Raw genomic sequence first — 22,721 nt, 5'->3', positions numbered from 1 at the left:
ACAAACCCACAACTCTAAGAAGAGCAGTTAGTGAATGAACACACAAGCCAGTCCCGGACAGATAAATTTGTTCCTCCAACTCATCAAAAATGTATGTACCCGTCGATGTACCCATGCTAATGAGAAAGCGGGGTGCCCTGATTCTCCAGTGCGGTTTCAGCTGGAGCTCTTTCCATTCACTACACAGCTTCTCACACAGCTCTCATTAAAGTAACGATGGCGCTCTGCCCGATCCACAGATCTGTAACATCTGTCAAACACACAACACAGCTCCTATTGAAATAGATCACATTTCATATTCTCAAACAAGACCACAGGGGAAAGAGCTGACAAAGAAAACATCAAATAACTACATAATAGAGTCACTATTGTGCTGTCTCAAAACACAGGCTCACTTCATGTGACTAACAAACAAACAGTGACCCAGCAGGGGGTCTGCCTGGGAAACATCAGTAACACTTACGTCGGTGCGCAGACCTGAAGGAGAGCGGAGGGATTCCTTATGAATGAGTGGCTTACGAGAGGTGCCTGGGAAAAGCAGAGTACTTACTCACACAGAAGAACGCCATTCTCCAGCGCAGATCGGAAGTCCTTGCTCCCAAATTTTTTCTTCGTTACTGCCTGGGGGGAAAAAAAGAGGAAAAAAAGTGATACAAAAAAAAAACAAAAAAAAAAAAAACATAACAGAGCAATCAGGGTTGGATGAGGAGAGGAGGCGGGAGGTGAGGGGGGGTGGGGTGTTATATGTGTGAAATAGGGTGGAGAGCCTGGAGAAGAAAGGTAGGATGTTGAGAACAGTAGCAGAGGAAGTCAGAGGTATTTCCTCTCGAGTTCCTACGCTGTCTCTGCGGGGAGAGAGCCGTGCACAGTTCTTCAGGTATTCCTCAGGAGCTCACAAGTACCTCATGTCTTCTCACTTTAATGCCAAAAGCTGCTGGTAAACCGGAGAGCTGTGCTAAAACTGTGCTGGAGTCAGACTGCCTGAACCACAAAGCTATGGCAGCATCTGGAGTACGGGAGGAACACAGCACTTTGTTATAGCCTCATGCCTTTCCCATGATCTAAAACCACCGCTGCAGGAACACCAAGAGCCATTACGCAGACAAACACACCGCACGCATGTCGTGCAGCCTTATGCATTTAAACTCATGCACATTTGCATCCTTGATTTTAAACATAACACTAATTATATTTTGTATCTGCTTGTTGTAGCTTTTCATTAATGCATTCTGAACTTCCAATAATAGCTTTTTTATGTGTTATAACCCCAATTCCACATGGTTTATTTGCTGTGTAAAATGTAAATAAAAACAGAATGCAATGAATGCCATTTTAATAAAATCACATTTTATTCACAACAACATGTCAAATATTTTTAACGGAGATGTACCATTTTAAGAGAAATACTAACTCATTTTAAATTGAATGGCAGCAACATGTCTTAAAAAAAAGTTAGGACAGGGCCACGTTTACCACTATGTAGCATCCGCTTTTCTTTTATCAACAGTCTGTAAACATCTGGGAACCGAGGAAACCAGATGCTGAACTTTTGGGAGAGGAATGTTGTCCCATTATTGTCTGACACAGGATTCTAGCCGTTCAAGAGCCCTGGATCTTCCTGGATCTGGTGCTCTAAATGTTTTCAGTTGGTGAAACGTCTGCACTGTAGGCAGGCCAGTGCAGCACCTGGACTCTTCTACTATGAAGCCATACTGCTGTAATAGATGTAGTATGCAGTTTACCATTGTAAGGTTTCTGTTTCTATTTACTTTTTGCACAGCATCCCAACCTTTCTGGTATCAGGATTGTGGAATTTTTTTTTTTTTTTAATTTGCATGTACATCAAAACACATTAGACAATTATACATGTATTCATAGAACTTTTGCAATGTGGTAAGTGCACTGCAGGACAAGTAAAAACAACTGGACAAAAATATCCTCCTCTATTTTCCAAAGCAGAAAGGACTTTTTAAATTAAGTGTTTCTTTGCCAGTGGCCTAACGTTCCCACACATTGTGCTCAGTTTTTAAGCAATCCCTGAAGAGTTGAAACAAAAAGCAGTGCTATCCTCTCTGGCAGAGGTTATGACTACAATGGCAACCTCATAGTATTTTTTTTTTTTTTACTGTGGGAGCATGCACACTGTAAAACACTTTTTTTAAGAGGTCTTGAGAAATAGTTTCCAGGCTTTCTAAAATAACCTGAGAAACACATCTGACCCTTCAGATGATCCATCTACTTTTCACTGAATCCTCATCAGAACTGGTTTCAATGGAAGGCCAAAGTTCAAGAAGCCAAATTGTAAAATAGAATTAAACCAAGTCTGTTTTTGCCTTATATACGGTATTTCCATGTATGTTTGGACGTGCTTTGATAAATTGCTACAGCTATTTACATTTTTCCAGCAAAATATAAAGAAACGGAGGCTGATTCAAGACCTTTGCACATTACTGTAACTTAAATCACCAAGAGGGAGGGTGAGCTGACACATTGAACTACAAGAATAATACTGGTGGGTGCAGCTGGCATGAGCCAAAACATAAATGCACGCACTCTCACAGAAAGCAAAAACACGTTGGACGAGTCTCGCTGACTGATTGATCAGATGTTCCTTGTTCCAAGCCTTTTGTCTGACTTCCTTTGTCCCACAGAAAGGAACAAAAGCTGGGACAATTACTACTATAGTTAAGTACAGGCAAACATTTTTAGGATGACAGGAGAAACAGAAACAATTATAGAGACTGGCTGGATGCCACTATTATTCCTTGCCAACAGATTGTGCTACACCCCAAAACACACCCTAGGTAAGCTGAGATGCCCAAAGCCTCAAATACCCATCATTCCAAAAGTATTAGACCATGGTGTAATAGATGAATAAAGATTAAGGTTCTCACACTAGTAGGAGGAAGCCATTCTGCATATGTGATTGTGCTGCTGTTTGGGAAATACATGTTTTGTTTACATAATACACTGAGATCTTGGCCTGCTCCTCTTTCATTGACCAAAATACAATCAGAACCAGACACTGAGAACACGAAACCAGCACGCAGATATGCAAAGCTACAGACATGTAGACACAAACACAAAATCACACGGAGAGCAAACAACCCCTGCAGCAGACAGAGAGCAGTCAGCCAGCTGCTGCAGTTGGCATATGAAATCCTGACCCCTACTGTTCTATACACACAGCTGGGATTTGCATGCATGCAAACAAACACTACATGTGGGAACATTATCGGAAGTATGATTCCATCTAATTTGGGTCTTTCCTAAAAGTGTCCCTTTATTTATTTTTCATTAAACGTTCTTTTCATAGTTCTATCGGCTAATCAACCAACAAAATGATTCCAATAATAACTTCAAGGCTAAAAATGGGAGCCGACCTGGAATTAACACAAAGCTGGAAGCATTGGCATAATTCTATCCTCTACAGTCATCATTAGAGGTATTAACTGCACTTAGATCCAGTCCTGCTGTGCCCTCCCTCTCCTGTCCAACCTGCCATGTGGGATAAAAAACTCTAATCTGCACCAACATACTGCCGCTCTGATTTAACAGGGAGGTTTAAGCCGGAGCAGGCATTTCAAAAACAGCTTGCCTTCATGCGCACCCACCTTCACCTTCCAGCTTCCACCAAAATGTGACCAAAGTTTACTCTGGGCTGTGGAAGGGTCCTGTGAAATTCATTATTATTATTGGAGTGAACCATTATCTGTGGTAGAGGCCAAATATTCAGAGACTCTGCATCCATGACCGCAGTTATTGTTTATTCATGCAGGGCACTGAGGCAACTCTGTATTCAAGGTTTGTGCGGATGCAGCCCCTCTGGCCACTAATTGTTCCTGAAATTCTTTGTTTCTTCTGCAGCACATTGAGGTATGGGTCATCAGAGGGAAACTGGGACCATATCCAAATATTTCAAGGTTTGGACTCAAGGGAAAGACACTACTGTGGAAGCACTTAGTAATAACACCATCAGCATCCTGGAATAATAGGAGTACATCAACATGTAACTGCAAGGGAATGTTGTCTTGTTTGAGGGCTGGTCTCACATGAGTACGTCTGAAAGCATGCGGCCTCGTTTCTAATTGGTTTCTGTCAAAACAGTCAAAACCCCGAGTGAGGCTACAGCGAAGTGACTAATCATCAATTGCACAACACAGCTTTTGGTATGAAAAACAACACAGCAGCATAGGTCACGGGGAGGGGGGATTCATTCAAACTTGGCAACATTGAAAAAAAAAAAAATTTGTAGAAAAGGTAATGACCCTACATAACACTTATATAAGGAAAAGTTTGCACACAAAAAGTCAAGGAAAATCTGTCGTAGCATGTTGTGTGGATTAGCTGGTATCAGATAGCATTTCATAACCTTCTTATTTTACTTATTTTATGTGGATGGCTGCAAAATGTCTCAAACCCCACATGGAATAAAAGCATATCTAATAATATTCCTTTCTGGATTTGTTAATTGTGAAATTCTTTCCAAATCAGTCTTTGTATGAAATAATTGAGGAAAGTATTTGAATAGATACTTCTTTTCCAAAAATGTGTCCTTTTTTATCCATTGCATTTATAATTGTAACATTTTGCAATATTATATTTAGCTGGCTAACAAAACCCACACCCCAATGACCTCAACTTGGACAACTTGCTCTACTATAAGAGAGATTTTTCAAACTTTTGCTGCACTTAACAAAAACATTTACAGAAAATAAACAGGTGATTAAAAAGGTAAATAACAATCAAATCCCTCCTACACTCACCAGACGCTGCTAGGTACACCTTGCTAATTCTTGGTTGAACCTCTTTGGCTTCAGAACTGCTGCAATGTGGTTGCAGGCCACAGTTGGTACTAAAGGCCCAAGGTGTGACAAGAAAATAATAATGGATTGCATTTTTATATAGCGCTTTTCGAGACCCTCAATGCGCTTTACAATTCCACTATTCATTCACTCTCGCATTCACACACTGGTGGAGGCGAGCTACGGTTGTAGCCACAGCTGCCCTGGGGCAGACTGACAGAAGCGAGGCTGCCATATTGCGCCATCGGCCCCTCTGGCCATCACCAGTAGGCGGTAGGTGAAGTGTCTTGCCCAAGGACACAATGACTGAGACAGACAGAGCTTTGGATCGAACCGGCAACCTTCCGGTTACAAGATGAGCTTCCCAGTATACTAACACCATCACCAGCTTGAACTGTTGATATGAGGCAGGGTTATGTTTTCATATTGTTTACAACAAATTCTGATCCTCCAAACTAAATGTTGCTGAGGAAGTTGAGAATCATCAGACCAGGCAACGGTTTTCCAGTCTTCACTTGTCTTCCAATTTTGGTGAGTCTGTGTAAACTGTAGCTTCAGCTTTCTGTTCTTCAATGAGAGAAGTGGCACCTGGTGTGATCTGCTGCTGTTGCAGCTCGTGTGTTTAAAGGCTCTATGTGTCGTGCACTTCTGCGTCGCCTGGTTGTAACAACTGGCTATTTGAGTTCCTGTTGGCTTCCTATCAGCTTGAAGCGGTCTTGCCATATCCTCCTGCCTCTTCCTGGATCCTTTCTTTCTTTTGGACCATTCTCTGTAACCCTAGAGATGGTTGTGCAGGAAGATCCCAGTTTATTATCATTTTCTAAAATATTCCAGCCCTTCTGGCACCAGCAACCATGCCACACTCAAAGTCACTTAAATCACCTTCCTCCCCCATTCTGATGCTTATCAAATCTGCAAGAAAAACAATGCACTAAGTTGCTGCCATGTGGCTGATTAGAGGTTTGAACTAACAAGCAGTTGAACAGGTGTACCTAACAAAGTGGCCAGTGAGTGCATGTGGAAAATCTCCAGAAAAGTAGAATTAAGTTACATTGCTTACACATGTTACTATGGTAGATGGGACAAGAAACTATAAAGGGCTTAGTTTTGGTTCAGTATTACACAACTGTAACCAGATAAGTAACAAAACTTCACAATATCTGCAGTATTATGTTACCTTTGACCTTTTGCTTTGTTCCACTTTGTTTTTTTGAGAAACACAATGCAGCATTTTTTATACTAACCACACACACACACACAAACACACAGCATTGAGAGTTGAAATGTTATACAGAATAAAGAGTGCGATGTTAACATGAGCTTCACATGGACCAATAGCTACTGGGAAACCCCACCTAGAACTGTTCTGAGAGCAGGCTCTTTGAAAAATTCAGTCTTATTAATGACAACGTAAACAAAAGAGGTGGCGGAAAAGATGCTGCCATGTGTCTGACATCTTTGCTTGCTTCGGCACCGTTAGTGAAACACAGATCTAAGACTTAATGATTTTATTATATTACTAATTGCCAAGTTATTATTCATAGCGGATTGTTTATTGTCGGACCAGCCATATACATGATCTTCTGACCTGTAAATATAAACACAGCCACTTCTTCTCAATTGTCCCACCAATCACACTTGAAGCCTTTCTATTTAATTAAAGAGGACCTCCATTATTCCACTGGGCCCTGTGGTTGTAGGACGCATCGCCCTGCGCTGACAGCCTGCCAGCTTCGAGGGGGCTATGTTCACAGCCATGGAAGCTAATGCAGGAATGTGTCCATGTGACAGGCTCCAGACCATTTAGTCTAGTTTTTAACAACACCACCAACCTCGCCACGCACACATGCCTCTGTTTAAAGTGCTGTGAAGCCAAGCAGCTTGTTAATCATTCAGTGGCTGAATCCAAGAAGTGAGGGGGGGATCTCTTTGAAGAGAAACCTTTCCTCTCTGATGGTACTAAGTAGCTGATTGTTCTTGTATTGCAGAATAGTTCTTAGTCTTATTCTTTCAAAAATATTACCCCCATTGCCTTCACCCATTTGTTCAGCTTTCTGCTCACCCTCCCTAAAGTCCCTCCCTGCAGACCATCATGCCCCCACCTCACTCCATGAGCAAAGCCACTACAATGGGCCAGTGTGCAAGTGTGAGAGACACTGATGTCACATTGAAAGCATTCAGATTCACCCTCATGAAATAAGAACAATATTTGTTTAGTTAGGGCCATGCAGCAGTTTCATGCAGCCCTGCTGGGAAGAGAATTTGCAAGATGAGGACACATAATTTCACCCGCTTGTTATGAGAATAGGGAAAAAAAGCGCCAGTCTGGCGCGAGTTGGAGTGGAAACTTTAGAGAATATGACATTTTAGGAATGAAATGGAACAGCTGGAGTTTTTTTTCTGTTGGCAGCTATTTTAAAATTTGAAGGCTACCACAAGAGAGGGGGAAATTACTGTAAAACACTTTTTCAGCTTCAGAAAAGAACCCTCTTGTCAAAACCTCTATTGTATATTGCTCACTTTCAGAATTGGTCATAATCATAATATGCAGCACAAAATACGAATGCTTGGATTCATTGCTAACATGTAATTTTGTATAAGCACCATAAACCCAAAATCTCAGTCATTTGTTATGAATCGGAGTTAATCCACAGTTACATAATAGCTTGGATCAGTCATAGAAGATTTTCCTAATTGCTCTTTTGGGTTTTCCTCTCTACCTGCAGCAACTGAAGCCTCGAAGGCAAAGGTAAATGAAAGAAAAAAACAAACAAACAGGTCTAGGCAAGATCTGACATCAGAAGTATCAGCCAGCAACAGTGATGACTGGGGTCAGACCCACCTACCTGTTCTGTGAAGAGAAAAGAGATAAGTGCTAAGAATTGTGTGATTCATCTTTCAAAAGAGAAGATTGATGGCTGGGTAACTTGAGACGTGAGGTCAAAAGGTGACACATGCCTGTATGGATCTTTGAGTCAGGGCTATTATCATTTGGAACTTGGGTGCTGGCGGTTAAAGCAGTTCACAGTCATAAAGAATTTCTCAAGCATGTATGTATTGGAAGGTCAAACTCCGCCAAAAACATAACTATAAAATTAAAAAGATATACAAATAACAGATCTTTTTCACTAGCAACTGACAGTCCTTAACTTTTACTTATAGACTGCCTTACCTGTTAATTCTACTGAGGACAGCAAAGAAGTAAAGAAAGTTCTGAAATATATATATATATATATATATATATATATATATATATATGTGTATGTATGTGTGTGTGTGTTTTTACTCACCTCAATCCATCTCTGCGCCTCCGAGTAGGCTTCCTCGCAGCTGACTGAAGACTGCTCACGCCACTCCATCATAAGAACTTATTATCCGAGCTTCACCGGCGGGTAAAGTCCTAGCAGCCCGCATATAAAAGGTCCACATAAATGTGAGCCAGCTGAAGCAAGCAAACTCGATCAACCTACATAAAAGTGCACACAGGTGAACTCTCAGTCATTCATCAAATATGCCTCCTATTGTTCTTTCCCACCTGCTCATTCGTAAATGAATGCAAGGTGTAACAGTGTGCATCATCTTGCGACTGCTTACCTTTTCTTTCATCCGACACACCTGTGCTTTGTGTCCTTTTGGCAGCGGGTTTACACACTCCACCTTTTTTACGCAGCGATTGAGTGTTTGAAGACGCGCTGAGCTCACCTCTTGCAGCACTCACACGAAAGACAGTTTTTCACCTCAAGTGTTAGAGCTGCATGAGTTAGAGTCTGCAGCGGGAGTGTCTCCAAACCCGGGTCCGGGGACCACCCACAGGTCCTTGAGCGGATTCCAGTTGAAACACACGGTTGAATTCGCTGTTAGCCCCCCCAAGAAAGGTATTTGGACTCCTGGTTTGGGCCAGATGCACGTTAGTGTAAGTGTATACTGAGGTAAGCCATTAAATTCTGTCGGACTACAAATATCCTGAAAGAAAATGTGAGGTCGGTTGACGTCTGGTCTCCAAACACAAAAATGTTGCGGAAAAAAAAACTTTGAGTCTATGGATAAAACTTATGTAATTGCAGGAGTTCGGCGCTACCTTTAAAATAACGTTCTTTTCCTGCACCACCGCCAAGCGGTGATTAAGGGGTATTCCAAGACCTGAGCACATGCTTTACTCGAGGGTTTCAAACTTCATTGCGAAACAACAGCATGCCGATCCATTAAAATGAGTGGGATTTGGTTTGCAACTTTTAGAACAACTTACTGATTACATTTCAATCAACTGGGCTTTTTTGTTTTTGGAACTTGTAGGGAAGAGGCTATGTGCTACAACATTATCTGCAGTTCTGTGAAAAATGAAGCATGAGTCAGTAGCTTGTAGAACCACCTTTAGTAGCAATAATTTGATGTGATCAGTTTCTGTATAATTCATTGGAGTTTTCCCCACTCTCCTTTACAACCATGTAGAATATTTGGTATAAAAGAAATTTCATGGTCAATTCAATGACTTGGAAAATACCAGGTCCTATAGCAAAACAAGTCCTCCATCACCGTGCTGACAGTTTGTATGAGGCATCTGCTGATGTGCTGTTTGGTTTTCAAGAAATATCGGGTTATTTTGGTCTCATATGTCCAAAAAACACTGTTCCAAGTCTTGTGTTTTGTTCAGGTGTAAATCATTCTGCCATGCTCATTTTAGAGATATGAGACATCCTTATCTCCTGGAAACCCTTTCAAGCAACCAATATTTGTTCAGTCTTTTTTTAATCATACTGTCACAGTTAAACATATAGGGGGTTTATTGCATTTTCTCTAAGCATTGCACAGCCTAACCTTGAGGTGAATTTGCTGGGATGTCCACTTCTGGGAAGATTGTGGTATTGTGTTAACACATACCTAAATTCTCCAGACCAGCAAACTGCCAAAACTTCTGCATTTATAAAGACACTCACTCTTTCTAATAATAAATGAATAAGTGCATTTGATTAGCAGCACCTGGCTGCTATGTACCCTTTTGACCCCTATGGAAGTTTTAAGTGGTTACTTTGCTTTTCAATGGACTTTATGGAGTCCCGTAAAAACTCCTTTTTTCAGGATGAAGGTAAAAAGCTAATGGTTTTGCAACAGGAAAAAGTATCCACAAAAGAAGAGCTTAATAAATTTTTCATTTATTTGACATATTTCTTATTACAAAAATCTAGGCATCTTCCACACAGATTTCCAGCTGTATAGTCTGCGTGTTTAGTGAGCCTCACTTCAACATCATTACTGCATCCAACAACATTAGGCCTATTTTCCCCCCTCAAAGCTATGAGTGAAATAGCTTGCAAATGTGTTTCTTCAGCTTGTGTTGAGCATGTGATTAGACATCTCATTTAAAACAAATCACTACATACAGTATGTGTCATTGAAGTCTGAGTAAAAAAAGTTAACTTTCCTCAGTGATGTAGAAATTTTTAACATTTCCTTCTTCACCAAAAGGCCAAAAATTAAGTAAACAAACCGTAGTGCAATGTCGAGACCATACAGCTAATACCTGTATGACATTTAGAGATGTCAGCAGAGGCGAGCTGGAAAATTCAGATCTCAGTGAGAAATACCTTTATTGACAAGCAGCACTCTGTTTGCTTTAGAATTAATTTAACAACTATGTAGAACACAAGGGGAAATTACTTTACAAGGATATCCCTGACATTTTATTTTCTTCACACATCGACTTGCTATAGCATTTTGAAAGAAAAATTAAATAAAGTCAGCACTTCAGAATGTTTGGCAGTAATGTTGTCTTTGTTTTCTAGGGTCAGAGAAAAACAGAGTAGTTTCCTCAGTATGAATCTTTGGAGAGGGCAATGATGGTGAAACGAACCTCCTGAGGGTCGCGAGCCATAAAGACTTTGCAAACCTCTATAGCATCCTAGAAAAAGGAAGACAATGATTGAATGTAGGCAAGCTTATGGCAGTATTATTAAGACCATCTCAGTTTTATTTGGTTGTCTCACCTCAAGGAAAGTATCCTCTGAGGTTTTTCCATGGGCAATAGGAAAAGGCTTACGGCCATCTAGGTATTGGAAGAAAAAGTTAATCATGTAGGTTTAACAAAAATGTGCTTCCAGTCTTCTAGTACTAAATGTTGTAATGATTGTAATGACCATCAACAATGTGACAAATTCTACCAAATATTTTCTATAAGCGCACTTTTGCTTTGTGGCTAACTCACCCAGTTCATATAAGTGCCCTCCAACATTCACAAAAGCTATAAAATGCAGATTCACTTTCTCGTCTAAACTTGGGGCCTACAACAGACAAGAAGCAAATGTTAAAGTGCATTAAGTTCAACACAAAGCATGCAAAAAAAAACTTGAGATAACACAGAGTTAAAAATCAAAAAGACACCTCAGTCTGTCCTTCCTGCGCACTGGATTCATGTGTAACACGTATACTCTGGAAGAGAAAACAGGAAAACAGGCTGAATGTTTCCTCTGTTGTATATTTCAGGGTCATTTGAATGATGCACATTTTTGCATTGATCTTGTTATGGTTTCCTTTTTCCTGGTTTGTGAAATAATTTTTTATGACTTTGTACTATTACATTGCAAAAGCGGTAGCAAGCACAAGTATGACAATGCCCTCTTGTGACAAGTTGGTTACACAATTCTTAGTACTGTCCTTCACACGTGATGAAAACTTTGTCACCCTGTTCTTAATAAAGATACTTTTCCAACCTCGTCTTTTTCCAGGAAGGTTGCCCTTTCCTCCGGGGTCATTTTAGATGTTTGTTCAAGAAATTTCTTAAGAGGAGAATCAGGTTCTGAAAGAAAGAAAAACACTTAATAGAACCTAAAAAAACTGACTTAAAGCAAACACAAAATTAGATTTATACTCAGTGACGTCTTTATTAGGTACACCTGTATAATGGAGTGAAATGAGATAATGAGAGAAGTCAACTTCAACATGCCCATAAACTCAACAACCACTCTGATACGCACGGCTGTTCAATTGCTCATTAACACAAATATTTAAGCAGCAACTCAGTGCATTTAACCATGCAGACATGGGGCCTGTGCTTCGTACCGAGCTAAGTGAGTTAGCTGGATTAGATTGTTGACGATTTCGCGTGATCCTGGATCGTTCGGTCCCCCGAAGCCCATCTTGCTGTCATAGCAACAGAGCCGTAAGCGTAAACCTGCTGGGGAGCAGGTTTACTTTATGTAAACAGGATTAGATCGCGGCCACGCAGGTATGCCCGCGTCATTCATACGAAAGCAACAGCGATATTCCACCACTGTTTCACCATAAATAAATAACATCACTGTAACCAAAGATAATGCAGCACTTGATCCTTTTATTGATTTCACACAGATACATACAGGTCATTCCCTAAAAAAGGGAAATGTACTATTAACATTCTATTACATGTATGTGATTATTACAGATGTAATTCATATTTCAGAGTAGTAATTGTAAATTACTTCGTGTAATCAAGATGAGAGACCACGGCTATAAAAGCGAAGGTGGATTTGGGAAGTCTGTCGCAGTCATATCCTGTCCGTTTACGCGAGCCACCCATTGCGGAAGGTGCAAGATTGATAAGGAGAGTCCTCAGAATTCAGCGTATATTGCGGGACAGACAGGATCCTTTAGCTCAGCGCGACAGTGTGCTCATAGAGAGATATCGATTTTCCCGTGAGGGTATTATTCACTTAACCAACTTGTTGACGAGGGGGTGCAGGACCACCACCTGTCTTTTTTTTTGCTCTGCCCTTTTCTTGGTTGCTGTTATGAACAAACAAACAGAGTATTCCAGGGTCTCTTTCCAAGAGACGACAAGCAATATAAGTGATAAATATTACCATTCTGTAGAATATTCTTATATTTCACTTTTACTTGTTCCCATGTTCTAGTGGGTCCTGTTGTGGCTCTAATGTGAAAGGGGATATAATATAACATATTATAATATAATATAATGTAATATAATATTGGATAATATGGTGTGATATGATAAATCTACCCTACCGCCTACTGGTGTTGGCCAGAGGGGCCGATGGCGCAATATGGCAGCCTGGCTTCTGCCAGTCTGCCCCAGGGCAGCTGTGGCTACAACCGTAGCTGCCTCCACCAGTGTGTGAATGTGAGAGTGAATGAATAGTGGCATTGTAAAGCGCTTTGGGTGCCTTGAAAAGCGCTATATAAATCCACTCCATTATTATTGTTATTATTGAATTACTTACGAGTTTGATTTGTCAGCAACTTTCTGCCAGCCCTCTCTCCTTGCTTTTGCAGCCTTTGCAGTGTTCCCTTGCGTTTTAATTAAACTCTGAAACTCCTGAAATCCCTCACTCAAGAGTTCTTGCTCTGCTGCCGAAAAATACCGAGCGCGCTCCTTCGACATTTTCGCCGACCAATCAAAGGGTTGCCGATCAATGTTTCTACTATCGATGCGTAGCCCCTGTTGGGCCACCCAGTGATCTCACATTACTTTATCCAGCTATACTAATCGTCAACAACAGGTGTGTTCGGGGAACCGGAATAGCGAGCTCAGAGTTAGCGCGATGATTTGGTCTTGGATGTTTCATTTGATCTTGGATGTAGTAAGCGACGTACGAAGCACAGGGCCATGGTCAGGACAACCTGCTGAAGTTCAAACAACGCATCAGAACAAATGTGACATGGCTGCTGTTGAGGTTTTCACAGACTGCTGATCTATTAGGATTTTCAAAGAAAAACATCTCTAGGGTTTACAGAGATCACATGGTAAGGTCAGAATTTGTTGTAAACAACATAAGAGAATGGATCCATCCAAGCTGGTGATGTAATGGTGTGGGTGATATAACCTTGGCACTCTTTGGGCCCCTTTGTACCAACTATGTATCATTTAAACACCACAGCTACCTGAGTATTGTTGCTAACCATGCCCATCCCTTAATGACTACAATGTGCCCATCTTCTGATTGGATAACAGCAGGATAACAGACCGCGTCACGAGGCTCAAATCATCAAACATGTCAATGAATTAACTGTACTCAAATGACATCAATGACAGTGACATCACAGTCACCAGGTCTCAATCCGATAGTGAACATTTAGAACAGGAGACTGGTTTAATGGACATACCATTGACAAATGTGCAGCAACTGTTTGATGCCATCACGTCAACGTGGATCAAAATAGCTGAGGAATGTTTCCAGCAACTTTTTGAATCTGTGCTATAAAGAATTAAGTCATTTCCAAAGGCAAAATGGATCCAATCTGGCACTAGCAAGATACCTAATAACTAGCTGCTGAATGGATTTTGACACTGACATACAGGTGTATAAGTTGTTATAGGTTTTGTACCAAGGTCATTTGGTTTATTATTTGGGCACGCTGGATAGTGTTGATGGTGTTTCTAATATTCTGCCGCTCTTATGCATGTAACAGGCACCTAGCAACACCAACTTCACTGATATACACGCATAGGGTCTTGCACATTAGTTCATCAAAAACCAAACAAGATAGATGGCTATAGAAAAAAAAAAAACTGTCTAAATAAAGCTAAATGATCATTAAAGTAACCTCAATAAAAAATATAATGAAAACTCACCAAATTCCAGATGTGCCTGGTTGTTTGCCACAGCGTGAATTAATCCTATTGTTCCACAAGCGTTTCCAATAGTTTGCTTAATGAAGTAGATGTCTGGAGAAACCTGAGGCTGATCTTTGAGCTTCTCCTCCTCTTCTTGTTTAAATGCCTCATACTAGACAGACATGACAGATGAGAGAAAATCAGTTTAACAGTGTTTCCTAACCAGATGTAAAGTTGACATATGGATAATGAAAATACGTGACTTATAACAGGTACCTTCTCTGTCACTGGAAAGAGGAGTAGCACCGCACACACTGGTCTTGGTACCATGCTGAGAAGCTCCGGATCCAATCCATACACATCCCCAAACTGCCAGGTTGGCTTCATACCCAGACAGCTAACAAACTACACACAAGCGGAGTGCAAATTCATGCAGATCAAAATAAACTTAGACATTTTAAATCTAAAATAAATACAATAGCTGGCTCCTAATTACCATCTGAAAATTAGATTTCTACCTAAAAGGATATGTTTCTGTAACATTCGACTTTTGACAATTCAATGTAATTTAACTGGTATAGAATTAAACATTATGCCATTGTATGTCAGGAATTTAAACTTGAAAACTAAAACTGTTAATAGAATAGCAACATAATAAGAAGCACTTTTTACAGTAACACCGTTTTCAGGAAAGTATTTTTGACACTTTGTGGAGAAAATACAAATTTCCTTCATTATTTATTTCAACCAAACACTCAATTGCTAAATGACACCTTCTGCAGCTAAAACAGTCAATCAGTCTATCAGCAAAAAACTAAAAAAGTGATAAATAAAAAAAAGAGTTGCCTTCATGAAGTGTATAATGTTTAATATTTGGTGAAAATTTATTTAGAAGGATGATGATTCGTGCTTGGAGGATGCAGTTGCGATTCTGTTTGATGTTTGTATTAAACGAGTGTTAAGAACAATTTAAAAATAGTTTTTTGGTTACCCCCCCCAAACAAACAAACAAACTACAGTATCCTACAATATCAGAGTTCACTCAAAATCTCGACTACAAACCGGTAATCCATTACTATATCATCTGCGTCTATGCGCCCAAAATTTGATTTATTTTCATATTCACGCCCACTTTTGAGTAGTTACACACTTGAACGACATTAATTAATCTGTATCAATAAAACACCATTTAATTTATGCTACATAATACTCTTAGCTGTAGGAACCTGTGCAATAAAGTGTAACGTAATCATCTAGTGTGCGTCCTGCGAATGACATCAAACACACCGCACTATCTGCAGACTGAAACAGCTGGAAAGTTGGATGAAAAGTATGAGGAAAATGACTGAACGTCTTAAAATTAGAAGCAGGGCAAGTTGACAAAACTTTAAATTTATCAGATTTCTTCACTCTTGTTTCCTGTCAGTCTGTTTACATGACATTATTACATCATATTATGTAATATGAACCTTTTAACAATAACATTAGGTGCAACACCGCTGCTGAGTAGGCCTTGCATCTCTCCGAACCGGTTTGGTTATTTGCTTTGACTACTCTATCGTGTTTTACGGAAAATATAAAAAGAAAACACTTACTTTAGTCATGACCTGAAATGAGAAGACACAAATGGAAAACGTTAATGAAAATGTTGTTGGGTTAGCAAAGCGGCGACAACGGCTTTAGCTTTTGTTCTCTCTGATAGCTTCAAGTTAGCTGCCTTTCACATGTTTGAGAATGAATAACTTCGATAAAACAACATGTTCTGAAGGAAACCAGGAAAACATACTTCTGGATTTGACTCAAGAGGCAGCCAACGTGGGGAATCCATTGTGAAGCACAACTAAGTGATGTTTTCCCGTTAGAGTAGTGCTGAGTCCGATTTACAATCAAATCTGTTTGACAGCTGCGATTCGCTTCCGCGTCTGGAGGGCGCACGTTGTGTGATCCGCGGGGGTGACTTGACTTTATCAATAAACCATAACTACCCAAAGAAAATGCCCAAAAGACTCGATAAGGCATGCGACATATATGGATGCATTAACATGTTTATTATAAATCGTTTAAATATGATTCTGTATACACAAAATGAACATTAAAGTATGGTAATCCCACCATCTTCAGCCTCGGTGGACTATTCCAGGGCTATGGGCGGAGCTTAGATAAAGGCATTTTTGCGCTCAGGGATGGACGATGTTTAAGTATATTCCCCGATATACCATCTAACTGACATAATATGACACTGGTCATTGTTTTTCTTAATGATCTAACCACCATAATAATATTAATAAAAATAATGAACAACAAGAACCACACTCAATTAAATTATTTCATTTTTAAATTATTAATCTAAGTGTTATTTTTACCAGTAGGGGGCGTTGTTGGCCATAAATTCAATCGCTAAAGAAAACGACAACAAAACAGAAAGAACAAAAATATTTTTCTTTATGTGGTTATAGTTAGTCAACAAGGTTTCATAACATACCTTTCAATATTGATTCATAACACTTTGGTGGTATACCTTCATCGTCTTATTTTTTGTGAATTATGCCAAAACTGAAACCATCATGTGAGGAAAACAATTGTTTGTTGGATGTATTTCTAGATTTTTTTTAAGTAGGTAGTAAGTTTTTATTAATGTATATTATTGTTGTATTATTGTTTTTATTAGTAGTATTTTATTCAGTAATCTTTTGCTAAAGTGTTTAACTGACTGTAATTACATGGTAATGACTGTGTGTTATAAGCTTAGTGGTCTGATGATGTATTTTTGTTTTTCTCTGACCCTATACTTTCTCCTAGTCCCTCATCTGAACTATTTGGCAGGGATTCAAAACAGCTGTTCATCAACCTCGAGAGTGCTGAAGAGGCTTATTGAACTTAAGGGGATCAATAAATCAGAGACCTAGGCAGCAAATCATCAAGACATCATGATTAAACTGGTGAGTGTGTAAGACTTCGGTTTGTTGAAGCTTTCAACCCTTTAGTTTGATTTATTGATATTGTACTAAGAAATACAATACTCTGCAAAAAAGCCTTGAGCCACCACTTACTTTTTCATATTTTGCTTCCAATGAGCCAGACTTTGGTGTAATTTTTAAGTGCTTTTGAGCCATAGTTCTCCAGGCTTTTTTTGGACATGGGCTGCTTTATGAATTATTTTCAGTCCAGTCCTTGTACACTGACCATTTTCAGAGGAGTGATGGTTTGTTAAGCCACTTAAACAGATTCATTTTTTGTTGTTGTACATACACAATGACAATAAAGCACTATTCTATCCACCACCAGATGAACAATATCTGAAAGTCATGTCCTTAATAAATAGGAAAAAAATCCAGAGAAGACTTGACATAGGACCTGGGAGATGCATTTGGCCCTTCAGTTGATCCATCTACTCTTTGCAGATCCCTCATGAGAAATGATCTCAGAGAAAGAGTGGCTGTCAAAAACAATTTATAAGAAAGAGAATCAGAGAGAAAAGACAGAGGGATACCAAACTACACAAGAACGGCACAGAGTGGCAACAGGTCTTATAAGGTGATGAATCCAAATTTGAACTGCTGTGTTCAAATCTTTGTCGTTATGTATGGATGAGGTCAAGAGAGAGGCATCAATACCCACACTGTGAGGTTAAAACATTATAGTTTGGGCCTGCCTTTCATCAACTGGTGATGGGAATATTGTCAAAATCGATGAAATTATGAACACAGAAAAGTACCATCAGATTTTACATTACACTCTGGAAAGCATCTGACTGCCACCAGCTTAATTGTTTTGCATGACCATGATCCTGAATACACTGCCATTGCAGTAAAAGTGTACCTGGATAGAAAAACATACAAATACCACTATCAGTCATAGACTAGCCCCTGTAGCGCCCAGACCTCAACATTATTGAAGCAGTGTAGGTACACCTTGGCAACATGCAAAGCCTAAAGAACTATTCCTACAGACTACTTTAAGAAATGACAAGAAAATGCATGTAACAGAAGTGATTATACCAAATATTGAATTTCAGATGTGGTAGAATTGTGCATAGCTGTTCAAAACTTCAAAGACTTTTCTCATGAGTTCATTGAAATAAGTTCATTTTAACTTTTGTACTCAAATGAATGAATTAATTCTTAATGGATAAACTTCAGTAGAATAGTACTGAAGACAACTGGATATTTATTAGGGTGTTCAGTTAAAAAAAATGAGCAAACATGTTTTTAATAGGCTATTGTGCAGGGGGGGAGAGGAGGACAGAAATCTGTCGCAGATATACAACTATATTGACGATAAATCAGAGATTTAACCTAGCAGAGCTTTAAATTAGACCAGCCACTTTGACAGATTTTTTTTTTTTACCACTTATCTAGTTCTCTTGAAATCAGTGATTGAGGACTAGAAATAATATTGATTGGTCATTTCCCCAAATAAAATCCTGACCATTTAGAGTCAATGAGCCACCTCTCCGGCTGACTCTGCAAAAGACTAGAACAATAAATATCTGCTACAGCAGATGGCGCTATGCACCGTTTACAGTGATTTTCTATAAGCTAATAAAACCAAAGAAGAAGACTTTTTTTTTTGTTTTAAGGAAGGAGCATTAATGAACAGAATTGACGTAGAATAGATGGTTAGTTGATCTAAGAAGCCGATTTATTCATAACTACTATTTTTTGTAAATAATACAATAATTACGTTAAACGTTTTCTGAAATTTCCAAGGCAATCTGTTCGGTGGTCAAATTTAGCGAGAAAGTCGCTAATTTGGCTGCGCTAATACCGTGGTCAAACCCAGAGCCTGACAGAGAGGATGCCAGCAGCAGAGGAGTCATATGGTGGGTTCGCATTACTCCACTTCAGTAGAATGTTGTTTAAATGGCAATTAAGAAGAATAGATTAGGCTTTCACCCAGGAAATATGTGCTAATTTAGCCACTGCATAGCATTAACTTAACACCGTTGTAACCACAGAGACTTCCTGTCGCTGTCTTTCCCCCACTTATATTTGACTCCAGCATCTGACTCCTAATGCTTAAAAGCCCTTAACCCCTTTTTAATGAATGCTACTTTAACATACATGCAGAAATACACAAATGTTTACAGCTCAATAATAAAGCCAAAATAAGATGTTTTAAAAGCTAAATGAACCTTGCCCTCTTGTATTAGTTATTACATGTATTATTATTATTTTTTTATCCTTGTTTACCCACTGTTATTTGACAAATCACTATGCAAGGTTCTTCAGGTAAGGCCTATACTATATACTATCTTATTTACTATATTTATTTCCGGGTTACATAATTTATATCATCATGCTATTGCAGTTGTGATTGCCTGCTCTTGGGAAAGAAAGAACACAAAAAGCATTAAGAAGACACAAGTACTCAGACTCCCATGATGCCTGTGACTGCATTAAAAAGAAGTATGGAAAACCTTGTGATAAATAAATTGTTTCACTTCTGTATTCAAGGCGTCAACAAAGTTGTGGACAACATATGCAGGATTTCTCCAGATCTGTTAGCAGATGTGGTGAGTGTATCTGTCCTTGGTTGTGTATGTTACTATACGGGTGGAAAAAAGTGGCAGCTAGGAAAACAGAGTAGACTTAAATAGTATTTACAGTGACAGCTGCAGACAACCCTCCTTCTGCAACTCTCCCCATTTCCGTTCTGGGTCTTTCCCATTACTTGAGCATCACGTACAGCTACTTGTAAATATAAGTCTTTTATTTAAATTGTTTTGGGGCTGTTTCATTAGTTTCACTGCCACAGGCTCAGACTGTATTATGAAACTCCGATAACTTAAACAGTTGTGCAACTTCAAAACACTGCCTTTATAACTCGCTACTGGAGGATGTTATTGTTGACCAAAATAGCGCTCATTTCAGGGCTATTAGCAACCACTGTGCACAAGTACCATAGGATGTGGTGTAGCTGTGGAGGCTATGCTGCAGTTCTGATAGCTAATCTTCAATAATCTCCACAGTGTCAGCACGTACTGACTTATCTTCAAGGGCAGAAGAGAGGAGTAGATTCAGCTGAAATTTCTGATGTGAGTCACCCTTTCTTTAGAATACATTTGACTTATAATAACCTATCCTCCCAAATTCCTCTTTTGAGACCTTTTCTGGGTTTTTTTTTTGTTTGTTTTTTTTGTGGGCAGAGATTTCAGAGAGCTGAAGTGAGGCTTGATCATGAAGCTCTGCAGGACATGATCAGATTTCTCTTGCTAACATTCCGGTATTTTCCCTCACATTTCATTTAAATTTTTTATAAAGTATGTAGTTTCTGAATTTGATAACTGTGCCTTCCATGTTCCATACATTTGTTTCTTACATAGCACACTTAAAAAGGCCAAATTATACATAAAGTAGGATGTTGTCCTACTATAGGCTGTGATAGTAGTGTTTTTTTTTGCTAGGTCAGCTGGAAAGAGCAACATCTCTGGGGATGAACTTGTGTCAAAGCTGGAAGAAGGCTCTACCAAGTGGACCAAAGCTTCCCTTCAGGTCTTGCATAAGTTGTGGAGTGAACATGGTGTGTCAGTCCACACTCAACAAGAGGCCCAGGCCATGCTTAGCATCGGTCAGGTTTGTCCAAGTTTAATGAAATAAAGTATATATATTCTGCCCCCCCTGAACATATAACTTCTCGTTTTCTCCTCTTCTCTTTCAAAACTGATGGAACTTTGTTTTGCCTTAGTTGGTGGACATGCAGTGGAAGCTTGGCATGGCAGTGAGCTCAGACACCTGTCGATCTCTCAACTCCCCATTTGTGTGTCTGCTGCTGAAGATTGTTGAGCCTTCAGGACAAATCTGTCAGAGGTCTTTTGAGATGACCATCCCACAGTTCCAGGTTTTGTATTTTTTTTTTCATGTGAATGTAGTGTTGTTGGTGTTATTTATTCATGATATTTTATCCCTCTCCTACTTCTTCTTTCTGCAGAACTTCTACAAACAGTTCAAGGAGATGGCAGCTGTTATGGAGACTGTATGATTGTTAGCACACCTAAGTGCTTGTTACAGTTATACCAGGTTTATGTGCAACTAACGGAAGAAACTTTGACATAAGTGTTTATTTGCTGGTTGTCTCAAAACACCAACTCTCAGTTTTGTGCTTGTATTTTTCCACAGATTGCGCAACCTCCCACTTGATAATACTTTTAGGATGTCTAGCCTTGGGTTAGCTTAGAGTTATGCATTATATATTTAAAATGCTAAGCCAGCAAAATCTGACTAATATATGTGTTGCCAAATGTGTGTGATGTGATTCAGTCTGTAATAAATTTCAGTTTGCCTGTGAGTGTGTATGTTTACACTAAACTACCCCCCACCCCAGAAATGAAAACAATACAGTGACCTAATCTGTTATATTTTTGTCAGGGGTAGGAGACTGTAGTAGCGCACTATACAGCAAATTACATACTAATATATATTCAAATAATATTACATGTAATATTGATTTGTCTTTTTGTAGAGCATGTGATGTAAAGTGGTCCAACTTTTTAATTGTTGCGGTTGTCTTAGAAGTCCATAACACATTTTTGCCACTACTTTACTTTGACTCTACAGCTCAAAGGGAAATAATGTCTTTAACCAAGGCTTTTAAAAATAGATTCAGTGGTTAATTTTCTCACTAATATTTTACCTGTTTTTGGAAGCCTGCAAAAGACAACAATTTAATACATTTTACAAAAGTAAATTTATGCAAACCATAGCAAATCAAGATCAAATAGATGCTCTTAAAATGAACACATCATTACTGGTTATTAGTTACACCTTTTTAGTACTGGTTAGACCACTGGTTAGACCACCTTTTCCCTTAGGAATGTTGAATCCATTCCTCATGGCATGGATTCAACAAGGTGCTGGAAATATTCCCTAGTGATTTCGGTCCATGTTAGCATCACACAGTTGCTGCAGATTTGCCAGCTGTGTATCCATGAGGCCAACTTCCTGTCCACCACATTCCAAGGGTGCTTTATTAGATTGTGATCTGGTGACTTGTGGAGGCCATTTGAGTGCAGTGAACCCACTGACATGTTCAAGAAACCAGTTTGAGATGGTTTGAACTTAATGACATGTCACGTTATCTTGCTGGAATCAGCCATCAGAAGAGGCATACACTGTTGTCATAAAGGGATGGACATGGTTACAGTACAATACTCGGGTTGGTTAAGGTGCTTAAATGATATTCAGTTGGTAATAAAGGGCCTCAAGTATACAAAAAAAATATTACCCACATCATTGCAACACCAACTTGAATCCGTGATACAAAGTAGGATGAATCCATACCTTCATGTTGTTTATCCCAAATTCTGACCCCACCATCTCAATGTAAAAGCAGAAATCCATGTGAATTGTAGGCTCAGTTTCCTGATCTTAGCT

The 22,721-nt window shown here is 39.3% G+C and overlaps 3 protein-coding genes across 16 annotated transcripts in view; 1 reads left to right on the top strand and 2 right to left on the bottom strand.

Annotated features, from left to right (window-relative positions):
• lmo7a (LIM domain 7a) overlaps window positions 1–8,539 on the bottom strand; it is a 48,423-nt gene extending 39,884 nt beyond the window's left edge. For 11 of the 12 annotated variants that reach the window (XM_076874744.1, XM_076874748.1, XM_076874755.1 and 8 more), the window contains exons 1-3: window positions 8,400–8,539; window positions 8,096–8,271; window positions 551–621 (exon numbers count right to left, since the gene is read on the bottom strand). In XM_076874744.1, the coding sequence (XP_076730859.1) occupies window positions 551–621; window positions 8,096–8,167 (143 nt within the window). In that variant the 5' untranslated portion in view covers window positions 8,168–8,271; window positions 8,400–8,539. Of the gene's footprint in view, window positions 1–550; window positions 622–8,095; window positions 8,315–8,399 lie in introns of those variants that run through there. The other variant, XM_076874745.1, reaches the window with a different exon arrangement.
• A 1,400-nt stretch (window positions 8,540–9,939) lies between these two features.
• uchl3 (ubiquitin carboxyl-terminal esterase L3 (ubiquitin thiolesterase)) lies at window positions 9,940–16,275 on the bottom strand. The gene is made up of 9 exons (XM_004567995.4): window positions 16,136–16,275; window positions 15,945–15,956; window positions 14,626–14,754; window positions 14,368–14,521; window positions 11,510–11,595; window positions 11,181–11,228; window positions 11,005–11,080; window positions 10,787–10,845; window positions 9,940–10,701 (listed from the first exon to the last, which is right to left on the bottom strand). The coding sequence occupies exons 1-9, from the start codon at window positions 16,175–16,177 to the stop codon at window positions 10,612–10,614; spliced, it is 696 nt and encodes a 231-aa protein (XP_004568052.1). The 5' UTR covers window positions 16,178–16,275; the 3' UTR covers window positions 9,940–10,611.
• A 2,628-nt stretch (window positions 16,276–18,903) lies between these two features.
• commd6 (COMM domain containing 6) lies at window positions 18,904–21,636 on the top strand. 3 transcript variants are annotated; one of them, XM_012923752.3, is made up of 7 exons: window positions 18,905–19,171; window positions 19,806–19,864; window positions 20,321–20,386; window positions 20,498–20,574; window positions 20,756–20,924; window positions 21,037–21,189; window positions 21,280–21,636. In XM_012923752.3, the coding sequence occupies exons 1-7, from the start codon at window positions 19,147–19,149 to the stop codon at window positions 21,328–21,330; spliced, it is 600 nt and encodes a 199-aa protein (XP_012779206.1). In that variant the 5' UTR covers window positions 18,905–19,146; the 3' UTR covers window positions 21,331–21,636. The 3 variants fall into 3 exon arrangements, with proteins under 3 accessions (XP_012779207.3, XP_012779206.1, XP_076730858.1); XM_012923753.3 differs by lacking the exons at window positions 20,321–20,386; window positions 20,498–20,574 and having other exon boundaries at window positions 18,904–19,171; window positions 20,756–20,919; XM_076874743.1 differs by lacking the exons at window positions 20,321–20,386; window positions 20,498–20,574 and having other exon boundaries at window positions 18,906–19,171.
• The last annotated feature ends 1,085 nt before the right edge of the window (window positions 21,637–22,721 follow it).

This window comes from Maylandia zebra, linkage group LG16, assembly GCF_041146795.1.
Source record: "Maylandia zebra isolate NMK-2024a linkage group LG16, Mzebra_GT3a, whole genome shotgun sequence".
NCBI classification, from domain to species: Eukaryota; Metazoa; Chordata; class Actinopteri; order Cichliformes; family Cichlidae; genus Maylandia; species Maylandia zebra.
Note: the sequence above shows the minus strand (reverse complement) of the source record. Positions and strands in the feature narration are given on the sequence as shown.